We start from the raw sequence: 23,040 nt of genomic DNA, 5'->3' as shown, positions 1-23,040 counted from the left end.
TCAGGACTCGTCATCATATCGTCTCCTGTCATCTTTTTTTTTTTTTTTGCTTTGTTTCCTCCTTTTTTCCTCGAGTCATTTCTGCCGTTAGAGAAGATTTAATTGTGACCTGTCCTCCTGCCTGTAGCCCAGCCTCCACTCTTCCAACAGCTCCGTCTGTGCAGGCAGGGAGACCCGCTTCGTAAGTGGGTCTTGTGGCCCTTTCTGCTCTGGCCTGGGCTATGAATACAAAATATAGCACATGAGTCTGCTGCTGCTGTGCGATCTCTTTCTGTCAGTACGTTTACACAATGTTAAAAAAAAAAGTCGATTTATTGTTAGTCCAACACTGAAGTCGTTGAGTTTCTTGAAGTCGGACTTACACACCACGATAATGTGTCTTGGAGTGTCTTTCACTTGTGCGTGTATAAACCTCAAACCGGCCTCGGCTTCCTCTGCACGCTCCACAGTTACTGCTCTGGGCTTCGACCCCGAGGCCTCGAGCAAAACTGCTTTGAAGAGAGAGAGGAAAAATATAAGAAGCTAGCAACACACGAGTGCCGGAAGAATGTCCCGATCTAAGAGAGCTTGTGAAAAGTCCAGACACACGTGGCGCCTGTATCCGGACGTTAGACCGATAAAATAAGGATCGCTCAGCTCACCTGTGCATGTCACCGCACTGTGTTAATTAAGCTACAGTCTGAAAGCATGTGACTGCTTCTCCTCGTTCGGCTGATGACCGAAGCTTTTTGTCTCGTGTCGACGGATGTGCAGCGATCAGAGAGAAAGTTTTTCTTCTGTCTTCTGACGAGCTCTGGCTTTCTCTTCCATCTCGGGATGTTTTCTCATGTTTCCTGGAGCGCTGTCGAAGAATAAAACATTTATCTCATGGGGGAAATTCAGCCGTCCGCTTTGCAAAATGGGAGTTAAAACCCAGGATGGAATAATCCAAGTGAAGTGTAGACATGTGGTTGAATGTTTGCATTGTTGGTTGATGCTGCCGACTCATGCTTTTGTACTTTATTGTTTTGGTTTGTTTGTTTTTTTTATATGTATTTTGTTGAATTTTATTTTGTGTTTTCAGGCAAGCATTCATTACACCTCCACTCCGAATGCCAGGGATGAAACTTCATCATCAGTGAGTGTGCACCATAATGGACGGATTCAAACAAGAGAGTGTCGTGTTAAAGAAACAGATAACAGACGGACGGACGTGACTGAAAGGTTGTTTAAAACTTAAAGAGCCACCAAACCTGAAGGAAGAACAGAAACAGTTAAAAAAGTCTCTTCTGTGTTTCTTAAACACGAGCGCCGGGTCGCCCTGATTATGACTCACCTTTAGTTCACCTTCATTCATTTTCAGTTGTCATTCACGCCACACGTCGTTTTGTCTGTCGTCTTTTTCTTTGATGCATCGATCGTTTGGTCACATTTTAATAACTTTCAAGTAAAATCTGATGTTTCTGATTCATGGCGTGTTCTGTCTCCTCCAGACGCGGCCGGGCGCCATCCAACCTGTCGGGCGTGTTCGTCAAAGTCCCTCCCCCGCCACTCCGGAAGGCCACAGTCCAAACCCCTTCCAGCATGGCCCCTCCCCCTTCAACTCCCAGACCTCTGTAAGACCCCTCACCACCACATAGTGCCGTGTTTTCTCTCCACTCTCAGCTTTGACCGCACAGCTCCCCAAAAAAAACCAAAACCAACAAAAAAAAACACCACTCACATCGTCTGACAGCAGAGACGCAGACGGGCGCGTCAAAAGACAGATTTGTGTTTCTGAAGAGATTAGAGCGAAAGACAGAAAGGAAGACTTTTTATTTGCACACGGGGGAGTTGAGTCTGTGCAGGTGCTGCCGTCTGAGACACACCTGGAGGTTAGGTCCCACCTGCAGAGGACGCATCCTCCTGAAACAGATGAATACATTTCCTTGTAATCGCAGCTTTCTGAAAGGTTCTCCTTATTTCTTCCTTTCACAAGCAGCACGTAGTTGGATAGGTGAATAATTAAGAAGCTTCTTGAGGGGGAAAATAAATAAGTGGCTTCGAGCTCTCCAGGCCCTACTGTGTGTTTTTCTCTGCCATACTCCCCTCCTCTGTCACATGAAACCAGCTGCCATGCTCTTCACCTGTTCTCCTCCACAGTTTTCTTCAACTCTGCTGGGGTTTTTTTTTTTTTTTTTTTTCCTTTTCATAGTTTACCCTCTCCTCCATGTCTCTGTCTGTTCGTCCTCTTCCTCCCCTCGGCTCCTCTACCTCATGATCCTACCACATCTCCTCCATAACCCCTCCCCTCCTCCTCCTCCTCCTCCTCCCCCTCCCCTGCAGCCTCGCGCCCCCTCCCCCACCTCGCCCGACGAGTTCCCCATGAATGTCAAGCAGGCATACAAGGCATTTGCCGCCGTGCCTCGCTCACTGGCAGTGCTGGAGCCGCCGCAGGTAGGCCGTGCCGCCCGGGTTCCTCCGGGTCACAACAACAAACAAGCATGCTGTGCTGATGGTTGATCCCCCCCCCCTCCCTCCGCCCGCCTCCCTCCGCCCCCTCCTGACTGGAGCAGGTCGTCCTGCGCCGCGTCAGGGGGCCTGTGACGTGCTGTGACGTGTGGAATGCGTTCATCGTTGGTTTTTCGTACTTCACAGACATCATCTGTCACTCTGCCGTTGAGTCTTGATCCATTCGTCCATCCATGTGTGGCTCGTGTACTAATACTGAATCACTTTGCCCCCTTTTTTTAATGTCTGCCTGCTCTGTATCTCCACGTTCGTCCTGCGTCTCCGTTTCCTTCATTTATTGACTCCCGGCTCATTCTGCTGCTCCCGACAGGAACTGTACGGAGTGAGGAACAACTTCCAGCAGCCGTCTCCAGAGGTGAGTCACATGTCAACCATTCAGATGTGATGAAGAGCTGTCTGCGTTCTCTGAGAAGAAAATACCCCCTTTTCTTCCAGTACCAGTGTTGCATTATGGGAGGTGTTTGCCTTCCTTGTCCAGTATTTACTTCTTTTTTTTTTCAGCACATTTTGTCGGGATATTTTTGAAAGTCCGGTTCAGCCTGCAGGATCAGCTCGCAAATCATTTAGTCGACATGGATTAAACAATTGTAAAGGATAGATAGATACATACTTTATTCATCCAGTAGCAGGACACAAGACACAACCGCTGTCCCCCCTCCCTCCTGTATACAATAAGCCCCAAACACGATTTAGAAGCCTCCAATATGACTAAATGTAAACGTGATTACAGATTAAAGCTGTGCATTAACATTAACATAAAATGTACATAACCTCTGAAGAAGAGACGATGAGTGAAAAACTAAACTGGAGCCAAAATGTCGGCCACAACTATTCATGAATTTAAAATGTTATTCATGGACGAGTTCTCTCCTTGAGCGTCTCCTTCAGTTAGTTTATTTTTAATCTGCAGCTACAAGATCATAATATAGAAACATGTTGTTTAGCGTCTGAGCCCCCCCTCCGGCTCTGAGTCGCCTCAGTCTGACAGTTTGGTGACGACCTTTGTGACCTTTTCAGCCTGAGTTGACCAACGAGGTGTTTGATGATGACATAGATGGTCAGGGTGGACCTGGTAAGAGTCCGTCCAACAGGCCGTCCCCCCGCAGGGAGTACATGAGCCTGGCAGCAGTGCCTCACTTCTCCAGGCCGAGCATGGAACTGCAGGTACCCGCCGCCTCCACACGGCAGCGCTGTTCTCGGTCCAGGCTGCGGGGCGCTTGGCTTTGATCGCTGGTGGTGTCTCTGCTCCTGGACTCTGGGAGACCGTCGTGCTCCTTCTGTCCATAATTGATATAAAGTCAGCTTCATGGTGCTGGGTTCTCTTTAGATGGTCGTCCTCTCTTGTTCCTCTGTGATCTGCTGCTCTTTTGCAAACGGCTTCGCAACAAATGGAATAAAAAAAAAAAACTGTCTTTCTTTGCTGTCGGTGTAAAACGTCATCGTTTTGTTTTTATGTCTCTCAGAGTCCTTCTCCTGGAGGTAAGAGCAGCCCGGAGCAGCGTTCCTTCAGGGACAGACAGAAGTATTTTGAGATCGACGTGAAACAGCAGACGCCGGAGAAACCGAAACCTCGAGTGTCTCTGGTCGGAGAAGATGACCTCAAGAAAATGAGGGAGGAAGAAGGTTAGTTTCCCCCGAGCGTCCTTTAGCCTCCAGCTTAAAAAACAAACAACAAAAAGGATCTGACTGAAAAGAACTTGTGTGTTTTTTTTCTCACCCAAGAGAGGAAGTTTGAGCAGCGGGCGAGGGAGTACCTGCTGGATGAAGATGAGGAGGATGAGGAGGAGGACCTGGCTAAGCAGGTGGCGCAGATGAAGGCCTCAGGCAAAGTGCTGCTGGACGGAGTGGAGTACAAAGTGGAGCCGGCGACTAGCCCGTCGCAGCACTGCTCCACGCCGCCCAACTACAGCGCCACGCCGCCCAGCTACTGCGGCAGCTCCGGGTAAGAACCGACCACTTCCTCACACGTTCACTCCTGCGTTTCTATTGGCTGACTGTTTTGTTGTGGGCAGGCCTTCGTCTGTCGATGGAAAGGGAGACTCTCAGAGGAATTCATTGGACGACAGCTTCAGGCTGGAGCACAGGCCCAACTCCATGACGGGGTAATTACACTGCACACAGCACACGTTGAATCCTCCGTTCTGGTTGGTTTATCTCTCTGTACTCATCGTCGCTCCTCGTGCGTCCCGTCAGTCTGATCCCCGTGTACCCCGGGGAGTCGGCGGCTCCCATCCGCACAGCCAAAGCCGAGCGCAGGCATCAAGAGAGGCTCCGGATGCAGAGCCCCGAGCTGGCTGTGGCCCTGGACAAGGACCTGTCCCCTGCTGAGAAACGAGCTCTGGAGGCTGAGAAGAGAGCCATGTGGAGGGCAGCACGGTAAACACCACGAGTCACAGGCTTTAAACCGATGCATAATAATATTTTGTCTGTTCACACAGCTAGTTTACACTTTATAAATCATGTTTGGCTAACTTTAATCTGGACTAAAAGGAGTCTTCACTTTGAGCACCGAGTCTTCGTGGGAGATGAAACGTGTGCACAGACTTTCTAACACTTTGTCATATGAGAGGTTCAGCGTTTCTTTTTTTTTTTCCCTGATAGATTTGATTTGAGTTCACAGATGATTCAGTTTTGACAGCAGCCTGCTCCGTGTCTACTTTATCTCCTCTCCTCTCTCTTTATTTGTGTCTCTAAAAACTGTCCTGATTTTTTTCTCCTGACGCTCTAAACGTGTCTTTTACCCTCCATTCTTTGGTTTTCTTCTCTGTTCTGTCTCTGTGCCTTTCTCTACTCCTCCTCCTCCTTCTTCTCCCTTCCTCCTCATGCTGGTGCTCTTCCCATCCTGTCCCATCCTCCTCTCTTTCACCCTCCTCCCCGGCCTCTCTGTGCCCAGGCCTTACGGCCTAGAGGAGGATGTGAGGCAGTATGAGCAGGACCTGGCTAAGAGACTCTACCAGGCCAGAGTGAGGGCGTCTCAGGGCACGGTCGACCCCCCCCAGCCCCCCACCTCCTCCTCTGCTGCCTCCCAGCTCAGGTCTGCTCCTCGGCCCTCAGCCACCAGGGCCACACGCACGGCATCGTGGGGTGTGCTGGGGTGCTTTTGGGGTATTTTGCTCGTGGCCGAGTTGGGAAAGGTCCAAGCAAGCACTTTCAGCGACACTGTGACAGTGCTTCACCGCCTTTCCAGTGCTGTCTTGCTTCTGCACGTCTTTGCTGTTTCTAGCCCCCCCTCTCCCCCCCCCCTCTCTAGTATCTGTCTTGCCCCGCCCCCCTCCCCCCCCTCCTGCAGCACTCTTTTTATTTGCGTCTTGCTTTTCTGTTGATTCTCGTATTATTATTTGAACTAACACAGACCCGGCGGTGAGTTTGCGAGCTCCTGTGTGAGTTGAGGGTGAAGGTCGTCCTTCTCCTGGAATGACTTGTGAGACACAGAAGTGAAACTGGCCGTCACAGCAAACCAGGACAAGGACAAAAAAAAAAAAACTTCATCCACATTACGGACTGTGTGCCTCCTTTTGAGGTTTCTCGTCTTCTTTCCGCTCATCGGCGGTTCTTTCTCCTCGCAGGATGAAGTCCCTGGAGCAGGACGCACTGAAAGCACAGATGGTCATCGCCAAGTCTCGGGACGGGAAGAAACGCGGCACACTGGATCAGCTGGCGGAGTCGCCCTCGCCCGCCCCCACGCCCTCCCCCACGCCGATGGAAGGTGAGAACCTACGAATGTTCACACAGCGACCTCTTCCATCCTAAAGGTGTGTGTGTGTGTGTGTGTGTTTTAACGTCACACTTCCTGTGTTTCCCCTCACAGAGCTCAGTCCTCGGGGTCTCACCTCTCCAGGCAGGCTGGTAAGAACTATCGCACGTTTCCCCCCCCCTGTGACCTCTGTGCACGCTTCATAAAGATGAGTCAGACAAATATTTGAACACTCGACTGCAGTTCAATTTGAAGGCGCTGGTTGACGCGCTGAGATGGGAGGACTGCATCCAACACGTCGACATTAATCCATCTGTTTGCTCATTGTCAGCCATCACCCATCAGCCTCTCTGCCTCTCATCTCCCCTTCCTCTATCCTCTCATCCTTTGTCCTTCTCTCCTTCCACGTTTGCCTTCCTCAACCGTCTCTCCTTTTTTACTTTGTCCTACACTCCTCTTCCCTCTCCTCCTCCTCCTCCTCCTCTTTGTTTCCTCTTCCTCAACCTCTGCTCATCCCTGTTTGCTATCCTTCTAGTCCCTGTCGTCAAAGAAGTTTGACTACCGACAGTTTGCCGCCATTCCTTCTTCCAAACCCGTATACGACATCCAGGTATTGGCTGCATGCTGAGCTCCCAGAGCTCCGGCCTCCTCCCTCCTCCCCCTGGCTTCTCCTGCTGCCCCCCCCCCCCCCCCCCCCCCCCCCCCCTCCTTCCTGTTAATCAAGAGGCATCGGTGCGATCTAAGATTCGGTTTTAGTCTCAGTGATTGATCTGTCTGCTCTGCACTCTCGTGGTGTGTCTCACTAACTCTCACAATGAAGTCAGATTTAACTGGACGTGAATGACAGCCCGACTCGGCCCCCCGGGTCTCCCTCCTCTTCTGCCTCCTTGGTCCCCGGTCCCTCCTTTACATCTCACCACTAAACAAACATCTCTTCCAGCTCACTAATCCATCACAGACTGTAGCACTAATGCAGACGGGGTTTTGATCCCACTAACCAGGATCGGTTCCGGGGGGGGGGGGGTCTCATCCACTCCCACGTTCACCTCCATCAGCTGTCTTGCTCCACGCATGGGTTTCATATCATGCAGATGTTAAACGTGCTCCTCGTGAGGAGAGGGGAAGCAGGGGAATCCTGGAGGAGGAGCCTGAGAGAGCAGGAAGTGTTCTTACAGTCCTAGAGGATCCCTGCTCGTTTGTGTCTTTGTCAGTCTGAGCTCCTGCCATGTTTAGTCGTTGACTTCCACATGTGAACGCACACAAACTGCGTGTAGAAGTCGTGTGTTCACCAAGCATGTCGACTACATGAAGGAATCAGCAGAGTCCATGTAACCACATGGCAATAATGTCGTTTGTACAACAATATCAACAAAAAAAAGGAACAGTGATGCAAACGGAGCGTCTGTAAGAGGACAGTAATGTCAACAGTGACACTTCCTGAAGTTAAATATGTTGCTGAGTTTCTCGCCACAGGAAACAGGAAGTGACCGTATAGCTGAAACACAGAGAGGGTGACCTTCTTGCTTGGTTGTCTGTCGTGCGTTGGTGACTCTTATTGGGGCTGCGCTGTTGCTCTGTTTGCTGTCTCTTTGTGGATTTGGCTGCACCGCACTCACAAAAAAAAAAAAGCAACCCGGAACTGATGACCTAACATAATCTCCTTTTCTTTTAACCCGGGTTAGTCCAGTAGAGGGACTGTGGCTTTAGGCTGTGACAGATCCTCGGGAGCTTCTGTGCTGTCTGCCGAGCGGCAGTGAGCGGCTGGCACGATCTTCTCGCTACAAGGTGGAGGCTTCCCTCTGGGGAAACAGGCCGCTGAAACGCCCGCCCGCTCAGACACTTACTCTCTCTTCTTGTCTTCCAGTCCCCCGACGCAGTCGATGACATGCAGTTCATCGATGACGGCTCCAGCAACCCAGGTGAGAACTCGACGCCTCCGTTCTTTTTAGTGAAACGGGCAGACTATGAAATGAAACGTGCAACAGCTAAATGTCGTCTATCCCCTTCGATTCAGGTGAATACCTGGATTAAGCAGCTCCTCTTGGTACGACCCTGTGTGCATTTGTTTTCAGTGTGTGTGTTTATTGTACAGGAGTGTGTGTGTGTGTGTGATCTAACCTGCCAGCTGTGGGGTGAACTGGGTTTAGAGGTTTTTGGATGAGTGCGTGTCTCGCTGGCTGCGCTTTGCCTGCCACCGCCATCAAAAAGAATACAGGAAGTAGCAACTGATTTTATAACCAAAGAAGAAGAAAAACCCCAACGTGTTGTGTTTGAACTAATCATCCCACACTAACCACGAATGAATTTAAAGCTCTGACTGAAACTCCTGTCCACAGCTTGATTGTATTAACTCAGGGGAAACGTAGACGCGGCGGCTCGGCTTTCATGTGTGAAAGCATGACTCACTTAAAAGTCCAAAAAGAATCAAAGATAAGGTCAAGAAAAGCAGAGAGGAAGCTGAAGGATTTATTTATCGATGAGTCCGTCACTGATCAATAAATCCTTCAAACGGGAGCTTCTCCGTGCGCTCTTCACCGGTCAATGAAAACAACATGAAGTGGAGGGAAAACATGACGTTTAAGGAAGGAATCACAAACTTGGATATTATCTAAACTTTGATCAACAGACGCTGTGTCAGAAATCACCCACTCCTCTCTGCAGCACACTCAGCTGTTCACCATGTATGAGAGAGAACTACAACTCCCGAACCAGTCCTTACATCCCAGCATGCTTTGCGGTACGAGGGAGAAAGGCGTGTGAATACTGCTTCCTGTACTGTTTCATGTTTTTAGTTACTTTGTGAAGTTCATGTTGTTGTATTGAGTAGTGAAGGAGTTAGTGATTTCAGACACTCACTGGGTGCTTTGGTGCTGAGCTGAATGTTGGAGCTTCTCTGCAGGTTTCAGGGACTCGTCTGCTCTCTCTTCACTTCCACAGCCGGGATTGCAGAGCGCTGATGTGAAGCGACGCTGCACTGTGACTTAAGGTTGTTGTTTGGTTTTTTTTGGTGTCTAGGACCCGCTGCCAGCCCTGAGTCCCAGGTTCCCGCCCCGCTGCCGGCCACCTCGGCCCTGGAGGAGATGGCTCTGTACAGCAACAAGCGTAAACTGAGGCAGGGTCGCCGCAGCCTGGAAACCGCTGTGCCCACGTAACAGCTCACGCTGAGAGAACACACACACACACACACACACACACACACACACACACACACACACACTTGTATACACACTGTGGACACTGGTAAAGCTATGGAGCATCCCCCAGGAGGTGCAGAGTCACAAAACACTACACGGTAAAAGAGATGCACTCTCCTATATAACCACTGCAGAGACGACGATAGTCACACACACACACACACACACACACACACACTTATATCCTGCGTGCCAGTCTTGCCTATACAGTCTGTGGATGAGCTGGCAGGTCGCTCAACAGTCCGTCAAAGGGCAAAAAAAAAAAAAAAGGCTAGTGTGGTTAGCTAGGATTGCTTCTTACAGACCATTCTTCTTTTTGTTCTGCACTCGGATGTTTTCCATGTAGAAGCTGATGTATTTTAAAAAAGAAAAAAAAAAGAGGAGGTGACAGAAGAGTTTAGATTTTAGTTTTCACACCTCCCACTGATTTTACTGTTTTTAAAAAAGAAAAAAAGAAAAAGACAGAAATACTGGAAGAGAGAAGAAATGGGTCATAGCTATATTAACCCTTCGAATCATATTTTTAGAATTTGCGTGAATAGATTGTAAAGTGTCGGGGCGGACTTTAGACTTTTGGGCAGACGTGAGTGTAAATATTAATGTAGGAGGGAAAACATCCTGCTACCTTCATGGTCAAACAAAACCCATATTTTATTTTGCACTGCCACTTATCAGCTTCTGACATTGATGTGTATCTGAAGTAATTTATTGTTTGGATCATTTTACTCCAGTTGAAGGCCTTCTATCTGACACTATTCTTCTTCTTCAATTGAAGTTATGAACCAGTAAGTCAAACCTTACAAGTCATGAATTGCATATCAATTGACATATCTATTTCTTCTATCAGTATACATTAATTTTGATGCGTGTATCCACAATTATTTTTATCTGAAGCTCATTGGATTGTTTGGGAAAAGTTTCTGCTTTGTAGAGAGAATAATGCGACATATCACGTCACGTGGTTAATCATCGTTTTAGAACTAAATGGTACGACAGTATCCTGTCTTTCACTTCATCAACGTTTAACGTTTTTTATTTCTATCCTGAAATATCCGGAGTTTTCCGGAGTGACGTGAAGGTAGCAGGTGTTGGATTTTCTGTCTGGTTAATTTAAATCTGATGCCACTGAAATAAAAAAAATAAAAAAAGTCATTTATTATTGTGTGAATAATGTACAAATACTGAAAGGAAAACTAACTTTGGGTTTGAAATCTGAGCCAGTCTTGACCTTTAACGGAGCGCGTGTCCGAGCTGCTGACGCGTCAGGGTTTGGACGCTCTCTGCGTGTATATTGGTTTGTTAATGGGAGAGCGGAGAGAGGCGGAGCTGGTGATGAATCCCTCTCATTGATCTCTTCACACACTCACTGCTTGACAGAGCGTCACTTCACGTCTGTGATGGGTGTTGTTTTTTGCAGAATCACGGCTTAGTAGCATTATTTTTAATTTAATGTAGGGTCTTCTAATGATAGCTTTCTATGTCGCTCTCACTGACTGAAATTCAGTTTGTTTGATAACTTTTGCAATGGCTGATATCTTCTCTTTTTTTTAACGTACCATAGGTAATCTTTTTTTTTTTTTTTTTCAGATGATTTTCACTACATTATTAATGAAGTGTTTCAAGGTTTTTGTGTTTCTTCTTTCGTCTTGAGTTCTCTCTGGGGGCTTTTCTTGCAAACAGGTCGGAGGTCAAGGGTCAAGGGTTAGAGCTCACACAAGACTGTAACTAGTGAATTTGTACAACCAAAGAAGTATATTTTGTGGTTCAGGAATAATAAAATTTTACTTTTCATTTAAGAAGCGGATTCATTGTGTCTTGTCTTTTGTGCTCGTGATTCTACAAACTGATTCATTTAAAAGAAAAGAGACTAAAGTTGAACACCTGTTCCCACACATCAAAGCTGAAGTTTATATTTAACAAAAAATAAATAAATAAACAGATTTAGGGAAGAGGTTGAATTGCAGGAAGTCTTCTCTGTCCTGCAGATGAGTTCCTCATCACTGTAGTGGAGGGCTGCACTCTGCTGTTTCTCTGTAGAGACCAAAATACGGTTATTGTTTAAAGATTCTTTGTGATTACTTTGGAATATTTAAGTATGAGATTTATTACGGGCTTGAGCTTGTGTAGTTCTTTTCTTTACTCTAAGCACTTTCACACGTTGATGCGGAGGCCATCAGACATAACTAATCTCATTCATACGTCACCGACGAAGCAGCGGGTTTAATTGCCCAAAGACCCATCGGACGTGTGGCTGCAGGAGCTGGGGATCAAACTCCCGAGAGACAACCGACTCTACCCACTGAGCCACAGCGACATCAGAAGAGTGCAAAGTGTTTGAGTACCACTCACTCTCCTCAGCGTTCTGTAGCGGGCGTTGTAGAAAGAGTCGGAGCTGCTGCTGTCCGGGCGAGGACACTGAACCTCCTCCTCCTTCAAGAAGTAAAGAAGAATTTAAACACGTGAAGACATAAATGACTTCCTGCACTTAGAGTATATAAAATAAGAAGAAAGGAATGTTAAATATACACTCAAAAATAAACCCATTCCTTCATATGTATCAGCTCCTACATGAAAGATCGACTGCCGACTCACGTCTTTCTGAGTCTTCTCCAAAATCCCGTCCAGCTCCTCATCAGGTAACGGATAAGACCTCTCGTACCAGATCTCAAATTCTAGGACACAAACCAAAGCTGTTGATCGTGTCTCTGCGATTCCTCAGGCGCTAGTTGTTAATCCTTCAGTAATGAGGGATAAAGACATGCGAAGAATCAGACACGAGAACTGACCGGAGAGCAGGCGCACCCTGCACTGATCCACGAGATGCTGACAGTAGTTAACCTCCGCTTTGATGTCACGCTGCACCGCGTGTCTCTGTCGGTACAGCGCTTTCAACTTTCTGAGCTGCGTCAGTGAGGACGCGTCTGGAGCCGGCTGCAGCGGTTCTTCCCCCGTGACCGTGTATCGACCTTAATAAATAAAGAAGAAAGATCACGAGGATGCCTTTAAACGAAAGCCTCCTCATTAGTTCTTACTGATTTGCTTTTGATAATACAAACAGAAGAACCTTTTCTCGACTCTCGGTGCTGCGGCATGGTGGCGGCTGTGAGGCAGTCCATCTCGCTCTTCACGGCGTTGACCTCCTCGGCGAGTTGTCGGAGAAGACTGCGACGCTCCTGCAGCACGGCCTTGTTCTCCTTCAGGATGCTGTTGATCGTGCTGCCTTGTCTCAACTTGAAATCTTCAAAGGCGTCGGCTTTTGAAGGAGGAGAGCTGAGCAGAAATTAATTGGCAAAAACGCCCGACAGATTAATCAGCCAGCTGAAGTCATCGGCCAATATTGGCGTATCTGGTGACTATCGGTATCGGCCGATAATATCGCAGGTATGTGCCGCTTTTACTGGATTTATTCACCAGTCAAACATCATTTGAGTTTCTTAGTATTACACTAGAAGTTCTCTGTCACCAGCAGAGGGCGCTAAAAAGATCTCAACAAAAAGATGTCAAGCACGTACATGCACACAGAATCTTTCAAGTTGAGTGATCATATTTTCCTCATTAAACATGTTTTTCCACAAGTGCTTTAACATATAACAATGTGTACATCTATTTCTACAGAGTGACTATAGTTCTAAGAAAGATATCAGCCAATACAAAAAATCCTCGGTCGGCCCCTTGTAAGAACCAGATTTCTTTTTAATGGATTATCACTTACTTGGGTTGGAGGGGTTCGCTGCCAGGAGCTTGTGATTCCTGCGTGTCCTGGCTCTCTGTGTCTGCTTCTGGTGCCGCCTGTTCCCTCTCAAACATCTGGACAGAGTTCAGCGTTGATTTGGAGGCGCTCTCCAAATGCTTCTTCAAAACTGGACTTCCTGCTCCGTGTCTTTTGCTTCTTTGGACAGTCACATTTTTTGAGGGTCATTAGAAGAAAAAAAAAAAACAGATCTAGACTTCACCCAGAAGACCTTGGCCTGGTTGGAGTATTATGTGTTTTGGCCCATGACTTGCCCTCGGTTGGCTTATTTTTCTTCATTGAACTGTTTCGTCTGATAAGGTTTAGTCATCTATTTAATGATTGGTTGTAAATGAGACTGTAGTCTTAGACATTCATGTCTACTATGTTTCTTACAATAATAAGACCTGTGGGAAACGGGACTTTAGAAAACTCCCCACTGAATGACTGGAAAGTTCAGTGCGAGCTTTAGACTCACCCCTGTTTGTCCTTGGACTTCTTGGTTTGGACTTTGGCTGAACTCGGGTGATGATCGTTTTTGAATGACTGAGCGGACTCCCTACAGCTGCCAGCCTCTGCATCCTCGCTGTGTCCTCCGATAGCCCACTCCTAAAGAGTTAACGGAGCAAAGAGCTGCTCACTGGAATAACAGCTCATTTCCATTAAGGTGCATCAGCTGCTGACTGACCTTGCCAGCAGCAGTGTGAGCATAGTTGTTCTTTGATCGCTCCGTCACGCCGTTGGCCTGACACAGCTCGGCCTTCACCTTCTGCTCCCGTTCCCTGCTCACACAAGCCTGCTGAATCACTCACCGCCCGATAACGGATGAAGCCTCACTCCAAATTGGTCACATGACATAACAACAAAAGATCGAAAGACGCTCACCACACGGCGAGCTTGAATTGGGCGAACGCTGCTTGGACCTGGCTGACACTTACGATCTGAAACAAGACGTCAGTCAAAGAGAAATGTAACGACCGTGGAAGCAGGATGTGATTTGGGTGTGGAGGTGTGAATAGCAGTGTTGTTTGTAATGTTCTCACACTGATTTCCTTGAGTCCTCCCTCTAGGTACCTCTGAACCTGACTTTTGATCTCGGCCAGCTGGGCCTCGGACAACGGCTCGTACGAGATTCCCTTCCTGTTCGCCTGGTGAGGGATCAACGATGGGCAGTGAAGGGTTAAGAAGAGCCACCTGAAATGTTTTGATGATCAAATCCCAAAGCAGGAGTGAGCTCTACTCACGAGTGCGTTCTGCAGGGAGAGCTCCTCCTTCAACATGTCGACGTCCTTTTGTAGTTTCTTGATCTGGGCCTGATTAACACAGAACATTTCGTGAGATCCCTCTGCATCCTGCTGCGCTCAAACTTTAGTGACACAAGTGTGACCTATCGTGTGTGACACGGTGTGAACTCACTGCTGGATCCATGCGTTCATTAACGATGGGCTCGGTCTGCACACACTTCATCCTGCCGGCAAACCGCAGAGTGGAAAGCTGCGAAAGCACAGACATCATCATGCCGTGCTGAAATGACACCGTGCGGACGGTTTCCATCATGTGTTTGAAATCACACTTCTTACTGTTTCTTCTATCTGTGCAGCCTCACCGTAGATGTTGGCCACAAGCACAGTGTTGCAGTTCCCTCCTGCAGAAACAAAAACGGTACATCACTCATCCAACCACTAGGGGTCAACGACAATCAGCGTAGTTACAAAAAAACACAGGAGCCTGACAGTGAACACCTAGAGAGTCTTTGAGGGCATGTGTGAGTTTAGACTGCCTGAAGGGAACGTGCTCTCTGCGACGGTCTGCCAGGGCGAGGATGGTCTGCTCCAGGAACGACAAGGACTTGTTGATGTACACGGCTTCCTTCAACATCTGAGCCTCCGACTGGAAGAAGAGGAACGTGCAGTCATGTGAAGTCTGACACATAAAGGAGGATCAACACGTTTCAAAGGAACCTGTTTTAGGAGCAGCCACACTGATGCCAACACCCCAGATAGACGTTTCCATGTTTGATTGAATCTGTTTCACAAGCAGTTAAAAAAAAAGATCTCACCCCAGTCTTTCCCAGCCTCTCCGACCCAGCAAGATCCACCAGATTCAGCTTGGAGCTGACGTACCTGGCGTCAGACAGAGTCCGCGAGTGAGACTGTGAATGAGAAACACTGTTTTCAAAGTCACGTTAGACACGAGGACCACAACACACCAAAACAGCCAAACCTCAAAGTTGGTTTCGCTCATACCTCTAAATGCACGGTGAAGATACAGTGGGACCTGGACGTGTTCCTGTTCAAGGCGTGCGAACCAATAATGCGATTCATCTCACCCTGAGTGCACAATGAAAACTTCATCAGGGTTCACGTTTGCAATTTCTCGGCGTGCGAAGACTTGCGCTCCGTCGAGTCAACAAACGCTGATAAGGGAAATGAAAGTTAAATGAGCGTGAAATGAATTTGCTCTTTCAGAATAAAAACCGTTAAAAGTTGGGAAACTTAAAACGTGTAGGTTCATTTATAAAACAGAAAATTAATTACATTTAAATTGAAGTTCTGGGGAAAATGATTTTGTTCGCTTTGGAGGGCTTTTATCAGCTGACCTCAAACAGCAGGTTGAGAGCGTCCTCCTCGCAGTGCACATGATGAAGCGACAGGCCTCGTATGAACACACCTCTGCCTGGCTCCTCCATTACCACCAAACCTCGCTGAGACGGGCGTGACGCGGACCCCCGCATGGATGTTAGCAGGTCTACCAGGGTCTCGTTGTAGATCTCCAGGTAGGACAGGTGCACGGTGAAGGCATACTCGGTCCTTTTCTCGACTTCCTGAAACACCTAAATTCCACATCGGAGAGAGAAAACAACACGTTGAACTGAAGTGAAGCGATCAGCGTGTAAAAAGGTCGCTCTTCTCACTTTACCTCCTGAAGGGCCCGAGGGATGAGTCCTCTCTCCTTGTACGATTCCTTGGATCCTGTCATGGTGTAAGTCTTTCCTGAACCTGTCTGCCCAAAACACATCACAGAACCTAAAAGCACACAACATAAGATCTCTTTAAGGGTACACACAGGACTTAAGATATGTTTTGCATCAATAAAATCAGAGGAGGAGGAGACATCTTTCTCTGATGGTGTCCTAAAAGAAAAGGACAAACAGATCTACCATTATAGCCATCCAGTGCTCCCAGTACCACCTGTCGGCACACTCGGGTGTACACTCCTTCCTGCGATACATCCTGCAGGATGCCTTCCAGCCTGAACGCCTGGGAGCTCAGCTGACTTTTCTTTCTTTCGTGGAGCTGCCTGGGGTCTTTCCAGTGGTGGATGTTCACCGTCTGAAGGAGGAGAAGGAGCGACGAGTTTGGAGTTTTACAAGAAGTAAACAAAAATAGACGAGCAATGTTGACAATTAGTAATCTGCTGGGCTTCTCACTTATTTTAGAGGAAAAAAATGTGAGTGATCAACTTCTTCTTCTATTCTATATGCTGAATAATATACAGAGATAACTTTATATTAACAGGTAAATAACTCTAGCTAAAATGTAAATATCTGATGTAAGCTAAATCATTATATTTTATGTTTTGTAATTCTCTACTAATGTGACTAATTACTTAGTATGTCTTGGATATTAAAATACAGATGTGATGTGTTTAGCTTGGTGATAAATTAATAAATATTCAGAGAATTTATTATATATTGTTGTTGCACCTGATGTGTTAATTATTTTCTTGGTGATTGAAGATATTTAATTTACTAGATCCTGAACACAAGAGGAGTGTTGCCAATAAATAAAACAAAATTGTGAATTAAATTTGTTGCAGATTTGTCTAATTTCTGACTTCCGCTTAGGGGCGTGTCCAGAGACAATCTGATTGGCCACACCAGGTGCCACTCCAAAATCAAAAAAAAAATCTGTGATTGGCTGTTTGCTTAATTAGAGGCGGGACTTAAGTACAAATCACCTGTTAGAAAGGCCACCACTTTAGAAGAAGAAAAAAAAGGAGTTACCTGCCCGTCAGGAAGACATTCAATGAGGTCTTTTGCGAAGTTCGCCGTCGGTCTGACTCGGACAAACACTTGGACCTGACTGCTGTGAGCCTTCATGACCCCTCCTCTCCACACACGAGGAGCTCACCCTGATTTAACAGCTTCACCAAACTGCGACTGACGGCGAAACGTCCGCAAACAACCGTAGAACAACTACCTGAAGAACTCAGACATTGTTTTTTTTAATTTAACGAGAGCGGCTCACTTTATCAGCTGCAGTCTGTGGCTCACCTTCTGTGGTTTCCTGCGGCGTCATGGCAACGCCCGCGCGCACGCGCATTGTGAAGCAGAGGGCGCGTGGACGAAAAGTACAAGCATGACTGTCAAAGTTTCCAAAGGTCCCGATATTTCTTTGAAATGTTGCTGATTTTATAAAACACACATAAACATCCTGAAACATAAAATCCTTCCGAATAAATTAATAAATAAAAAATGCAAAATCGCAATTGACAATAATAACAAAAACAAATTATATATCTACAATATTCAGAAAAATGTTACATTATTTAAATAGAATATATATATATATATATATATATATATATATATACACACACATACATACACACACATATATATACACATACATACATACATACACACACACACACACACACACACATATATATTCACACATACACACACAAAGTTAAAAAAAACGATAATGTGAAGTCAAAATATACATGTGTATAAACACATACAGTAACCTACATTACAGTATTGAGGCTCCAGGATTAGACTCCACCCACCGACATGGACTTTATAAAGCAGGTGTTAAGGCAAATTGAAGGCCTGTCCATTTTGAAGATGAGGGGGCTCCTACTACTCTGTTTTGTGGGATTAACTGTCTCAGCATGGGTAAGACTTTTTATTTTCTATTTTCCATAGATTCACGAATCTTAAATGATGTTCAAAATAATAAAACTTAAACTAATATTCAACATATCTTTAGGTTTCTCAATACTACAAGCCGACAGCATGTACTTCTTTTCCTTTTGAATGGGTTCATTTATTGATTGTCTGGCTGTTCCAGAGTCAATGTCCACTTGTTTTTTATAGATTAGCGTGAAAGTATGACTTCTTTCAGCACAAGGCTGTATTTGGTCATGCTGCTGCTGCAGTTCATTTATTTCAATATAGCAGGGCTGCCCATAAGGGGGGAACAAGGAGAGAGCTATCTGGGGTCCAGCTCAAGAGGGGAAGAGAGGGAACAATTAAATACCATTTTAAAAAATAGTCAACATTTCATATAAACGCAGAAATACAAATTTGACTTATTTTTGGACGGGCCCTCAGAACCTAACTTGATTTCTCTAAATCAAAGATCTGCACGAGAGAAAGTATGACAGTATAGAAAATGAGGCTCAGGTATATTATTACCCAGGAGGCCAGCAACATTGCCACTGATCCAACAAGCATGCATTGATATTATTAAATGACATTTACGGAGGGGTTCAGGCCCCAGCTTCTGCAGCCACATCTGATGTGTTCTTGGGCAAGGCACGTCAGTCCCACTGCTTAATTGTTGGCGTTTAAATGTGTGAATGGATTAGTTAATACTGATGGACACTTAAAATGGCAGCGTCTGCCCTGAGTGTGTAAACATGTTGGTATGACCTGTGCTGTAAAAGCGCTTTGAGTCATCAGAAGATGTTAACCAAGCTCAAGTCTGTTTACCTTTTATTATTTCATTATTATCAGGATGCTACAGACACATTTCTATATGGCTACTGAGCCATATCATTTATTTTGACTGAGGTTCAATCACCCAAAATCTCTTTTTTCAGTTGCCAGGATGGGAGACAACCCCGTTCTACAGTAAGAGCGGGTTTAATAACGAAACAGTCAGCGTTGCTAACGGAACAACACAAATCACCAACTCAACAAACAACTCGACACTGGTGAGTGATTTAGCTTTTTCTGATTTTTAAAGGTCTGAATTTCCCCGCGGTGAGTGTTTTAGATGGGCTAATAGTTTTGCCTACTTCAGAACGTTTGATTTCTTTAGACAAAACTTCAGGTTGATGTCTTCCATGAGACCTTCCTGTTTGGCACTGTGTCTGTTAGTTTTAACATCCTGTAGCTAGCTAAGTGGTAGCATGTTTAATTAAAGGGACTGTATAAACATCTGGACTGTTTGGATGAAGGTTTTTGAAAGTGTTAAGGAACAGAAAATGTGACGCTGGTTACATTTAAATGTTTCTGGTTTGTCTGGTTATGGGTGTGTGTGTGTGTGTGTGTGTGTGAGCCACCTACACCTACAAAGTTGCTGCTTCAACCCGAGGCGAGCCTTCTCATTAACTGTGCTAAGAAACTAAACACATGTTTTGAGGATCTCTGGGATTTATTTATCCTGGTTGAAAAAGGAGGAGAATATGTGACCTTTTAAAGTTTATCCTTTCCCTTTTAAACTCGTGTGCCTGTTATTTCAGACTCTGGAGAAAAGCAAAGAAAAAGAAGAAGAAGACCCGGTAGGCACATTTCACTTCACAGTTCATTTATCTGATAGTTCTCTGAGAGGACGTGAGGAATAAAAGCCTCCCGTGAACATTTTGTTAAAGAACTATTAACATGTCTTACTCACAGTGTCTTACATGCTAACATATTATTTCTATTCCTCAGTGGAAGGGGAAACCAATAATGAACATAGTCGGGTTCCCAACTCCACCACCTGCTAACCGAGAGGGCTCTAAGGTAAGAGCATGTTTAGAAAACTAAGGACAACTAATCACATACATATCACAGTGATACATCTTTCATTTGATTTGTATGTCAAATGCCATCCAATCTGAGATTAAAATAATCTCAGTGAATGAGAGCTTCGCCATTTATCCGACGTTGATATGGTCGCTGCAATTGTGGTTTCAGCATGGCAACTAAATAAGCAGTTTTCTTCTTCGTCCTTCCTCTTGCTCTGTATTTTTTGCTGCTCAGCACTTGGATGTAAACTCGGGTGTAAATGAAGTTGAGTTGATTAAGGTTTTAAAACAGTAGATAAAGAATCACACTCAAACAGTAATAAAACCTCAGGTGCATGTACGTGAAGACAGGAAGAGACAGAAAAGTCAGCACGCATGACGTCCTCTAAAGGTTCTGTTATCTGGATTAGAGCAGCGTGTAGATCAACAACGGACGTGTCGTAGCTCAAAGCCTTCTGTTGTTGATCCGTACGCTGCTGCTCTAACCAGATAACACGCAAAAAACGTTCACAGACATGTTCTGGGAGCGCTGAGTCTCATTTAAACTGGTTGAAAAGGAGGAGAACGTGTGACCTTTAAAGGACAGCTCCAGGATCACCTCAAAACTTATTTGTACTCCATTCCCTAAAATGTTCAAAAACCCGTCAAACTTTATCTCTGTAGGTTTTTGTGTTGCACTTCGGATCAACTGTGTTGTGTGTAAAGGGCTTATCGCTCCCTCCAGGAAATACACCGGACCATTGGTTCACAACTGATGGATTTATTCTTCGTTTCCTTTCACCTTCAATCCACTTGTGTTGGCTTAAATCCACCGTCAAACTTACATACAAAAAAGACGCTTAATTAACATAAATTACAAACGGAAACTTTTGGTGATAAAACAATACAATAACTGATAAACACACCTCGTTGGCTGCATACTCCTTGGAGAGAAAGAATCGAACGAAAATGATAACAAAAAAATCTTGCTTCTTAAAGAAAAGGTTTAGTTTGCTCAATAAACAAAAAAACAGAGACCCATCTCATACTACTCTCCTCATGCTTTCAGAGTGTGTCACACACTTTCTGTTCCCCCCCGCAGCAGGTGTAACGTACTCATTTCCTATTTACATTAAATTCAATATTTCAAATAACATTTAAATACAAAACAAACGATATGACATAAATTATATTTATGGCAGTTAAAGGGCTGTATAAATAAAGTTGAGTTTGGATTAGAAATAGGTTTCAGTTACAATTAAACGTTTGTTTTTGTATATGGGGGTATCAGTTGGAAAAGGGGATCAGTTAGTGAGCAGACTTTTTGTTTACTGACTTTCAACAAATGCAAACAAACCTATCATGTCGGACTTTGATTTTTAAACTAGAACTGAGCGTTTTACCGTAACTAGCTTTAACAGACTCCGCCTCCTGACACTTCATAACACGTGTATTAGTCGATTTGAGATTATTCACGTTTTAAGATGAGAGGGCTCGCAGTACTGTGTCTGGTGGGATTGATCCTCGCTGCCTCGGTAAGACTGTGAAGGATGATTGTTGGACCTTCAAAAGTTTCCTGAAAAGGAATTCTTAATGGGGAAGTCGTAACTATACCTTTGCTTTTTAGTCAAGTAATGTTTTGCATGGACTTCAATAAGTTCAATTCATGCAGCTTGATTTGTTGTTTCACGGAGTAGAGAAGTCGTCTACATCAGACACTGATACGTAAATATAACTCTACAAGCTGATAGGAGCAAATTTTGATGTTTAAACTTTCAAACTTAAATGTGTCAGATAAGCAGAAGAAAATAAAAGGCATTGAAATTAGAAATTAAATGAAAATGTTCAGTATTTATTAGGCTGCTGTTGTCTGGATGAAGGTTCTTGAGTTTATTAAACTTGCCGCCAGTTTCAAAATCTGAAGGTCGATGACCCTGCTGCAGGAGCGGGACAAGGTCAAATAACGTGTCTCTGTTTCAGGTGACTCAAGGAGGCACAGCCCCAACGCAAAAGGAGGCACCTAAAAAACAACCATGGGTACGTGAAACAAGCAGCAGCAGGAGACAAAAGGATTGTTATAAATTTAAGCTGACATAATGGTTGATAAAGCGCTTAGTATCCAAATAGCACGATTTGTTTTCTTCCCAAGTTGAGTTTAGAATGTGAGAAACATGTTTGTAGGATTAGATTAGACTGTTGTTTATAGATCTGTTTTTAGTGTGAAACAGCTACTGCATAAAGACTAAAGGTATACTGTACCTTTAAAATGGTTTATTGACATGTAGACCTAAAAAAGTGCCTTCTGTACACTATGAAGAAGAAAGGACCAGAACTGGAGCAGCTTCTAGTTTACTAACTCGGACCAACATGAGCTCATCAGAGAAAACCTGGACCTCACAAACTCCAGCTCCAAAATATCTACTTTTTGTTTTTTTCATCAGTATTCATAGTCTCTGTAGTTTCTTAATATACATTTTATGGTCAGTTAATGTCAACTTCAGTTAAGTCGCCGCTCATTGGAACTGTCACAAGCAGCGCCATCTGGTGGTCGATGACAGTAGCAGCGGCAGGATTTAGTGCAAACGAGCACAAATTGATGGCAAAATAAATATTTTGTTAGAATTAATATGACTGTAGAAATGATTTAAAGAGCTGATTTCAACTTCTCCTTCAGAAACCAATGATTTGGACGGCTTTTTCCGATAACCATGATCCTGAACCAACTGATGCATATGGGACAGCGGTAAGAAGTTATTAATTTATTTGAACAGGGGCACAATATGTACAATATACATTAACCTCAAAAAGGAGAGACGCATTGTACCAGGTTGTAGCACTACTGCTAATTTCCACCTGCAGTCCCTTCAAACCTACAAGAGCTTATGATACTTTAAGAGTGAAGCAGCATTGAACCTGTTTGTATTTTCATCAATTTAAAATATTTCCTTCAGTTTTTAAACATTATACTAAATCACTCACCTTTTTTTTTTATTTTTATTTTTTTAGATGAATCAAAGATAGAAGACGGACAGCATACGGCTCAACAGATGTGATGTTTCTGCTCTGATTCAAATAAACATTTCAAGTCTGTTGTTTGAGAAAACTTGTTTTTATTTGTTAACTTGCTGAGAAGGAGATAATTTGAAAAGCGTACGTTTTCCAATAAAAGAGCTGCAACTGCAAACATATCCACAATTTGTCAACGTCAA

General features: G+C 45.0%; 2 protein-coding genes and 1 long non-coding RNA gene across 5 annotated transcripts in view; 2 read left to right on the top strand and 1 right to left on the bottom strand.

Annotated features, from left to right (window-relative positions):
- scrib (scribble planar cell polarity protein) overlaps nt 1-11,182 on the top strand; it is a 58,388-nt gene extending 47,206 nt beyond the window's left edge. Inside the window, exons 33-44 of the mRNA XM_079361618.1 lie at nt 1,064-1,117; nt 1,473-1,595; nt 2,801-2,845; nt 3,954-4,113; nt 4,213-4,432; nt 4,503-4,592; nt 4,684-4,866; nt 6,057-6,196; nt 6,299-6,336; nt 6,720-6,794; nt 8,049-8,103; nt 9,200-11,182. Of these exons, the coding sequence (XP_079217744.1) occupies nt 1,064-1,117; nt 1,473-1,595; nt 2,801-2,845; nt 3,954-4,113; nt 4,213-4,432; nt 4,503-4,592; nt 4,684-4,866; nt 6,057-6,196; nt 6,299-6,336; nt 6,720-6,794; nt 8,049-8,103; nt 9,200-9,336 (1,320 nt within the window). The 3' untranslated portion in view covers nt 9,337-11,182. The remainder of the gene's footprint in view (nt 1-1,063; nt 1,118-1,472; nt 1,596-2,800; nt 2,846-3,953; nt 4,114-4,212; nt 4,433-4,502; nt 4,593-4,683; nt 4,867-6,056; nt 6,197-6,298; nt 6,337-6,719; nt 6,795-8,048; nt 8,104-9,199) is intronic.
- An 80-nt stretch (nt 11,183-11,262) lies between these two features.
- kif9 (kinesin family member 9) lies at nt 11,263-17,449 on the bottom strand. 3 transcript variants are annotated; one of them, XM_079361112.1, is made up of 21 exons: nt 17,385-17,449; nt 17,115-17,270; nt 16,269-16,440; nt 16,028-16,134; nt 15,708-15,941; nt 15,355-15,438; nt 15,168-15,260; nt 14,851-14,998; nt 14,689-14,753; nt 14,525-14,602; nt 14,353-14,421; nt 14,152-14,256; nt 13,994-14,049; nt 13,797-13,890; nt 13,587-13,717; nt 13,091-13,264; nt 12,443-12,648; nt 12,165-12,344; nt 11,971-12,050; nt 11,728-11,808; nt 11,263-11,409 (listed from the first exon to the last, which is right to left on the bottom strand). In XM_079361112.1, the coding sequence occupies exons 2-21, from the start codon at nt 17,208-17,210 to the stop codon at nt 11,320-11,322; spliced, it is 2,343 nt and encodes a 780-aa protein (XP_079217238.1). In that variant the 5' UTR covers nt 17,211-17,270; nt 17,385-17,449; the 3' UTR covers nt 11,263-11,319. The 3 variants fall into 3 exon arrangements, with proteins under 3 accessions (XP_079217238.1, XP_079217239.1, XP_079217237.1); XM_079361113.1 differs by having other exon boundaries at nt 11,728-11,805; nt 17,115-17,426; XM_079361111.1 differs by having other exon boundaries at nt 17,115-17,425.
- Nucleotides 17,450-21,260: 3,811 nt separating this feature from the next.
- LOC306835428 lies at nt 21,261-23,015 on the top strand. The gene is made up of 4 exons (XR_013780643.1): nt 21,261-21,366; nt 21,812-21,868; nt 22,506-22,574; nt 22,838-23,015. It is a non-coding gene; the product is annotated as an uncharacterized lncRNA (long non-coding RNA).
- The last annotated feature ends 25 nt before the right edge of the window (nt 23,016-23,040 follow it).

The sequence above is a fragment of the Symphodus melops genome, assembly GCF_947650265.1.
Source record: "Symphodus melops genome assembly, chromosome: 14".
Lineage (NCBI taxonomy): Eukaryota > Metazoa > Chordata > Actinopteri > Labriformes > Labridae > Symphodus > Symphodus melops.
Note: the sequence above shows the minus strand (reverse complement) of the source record. Positions and strands in the feature narration are given on the sequence as shown.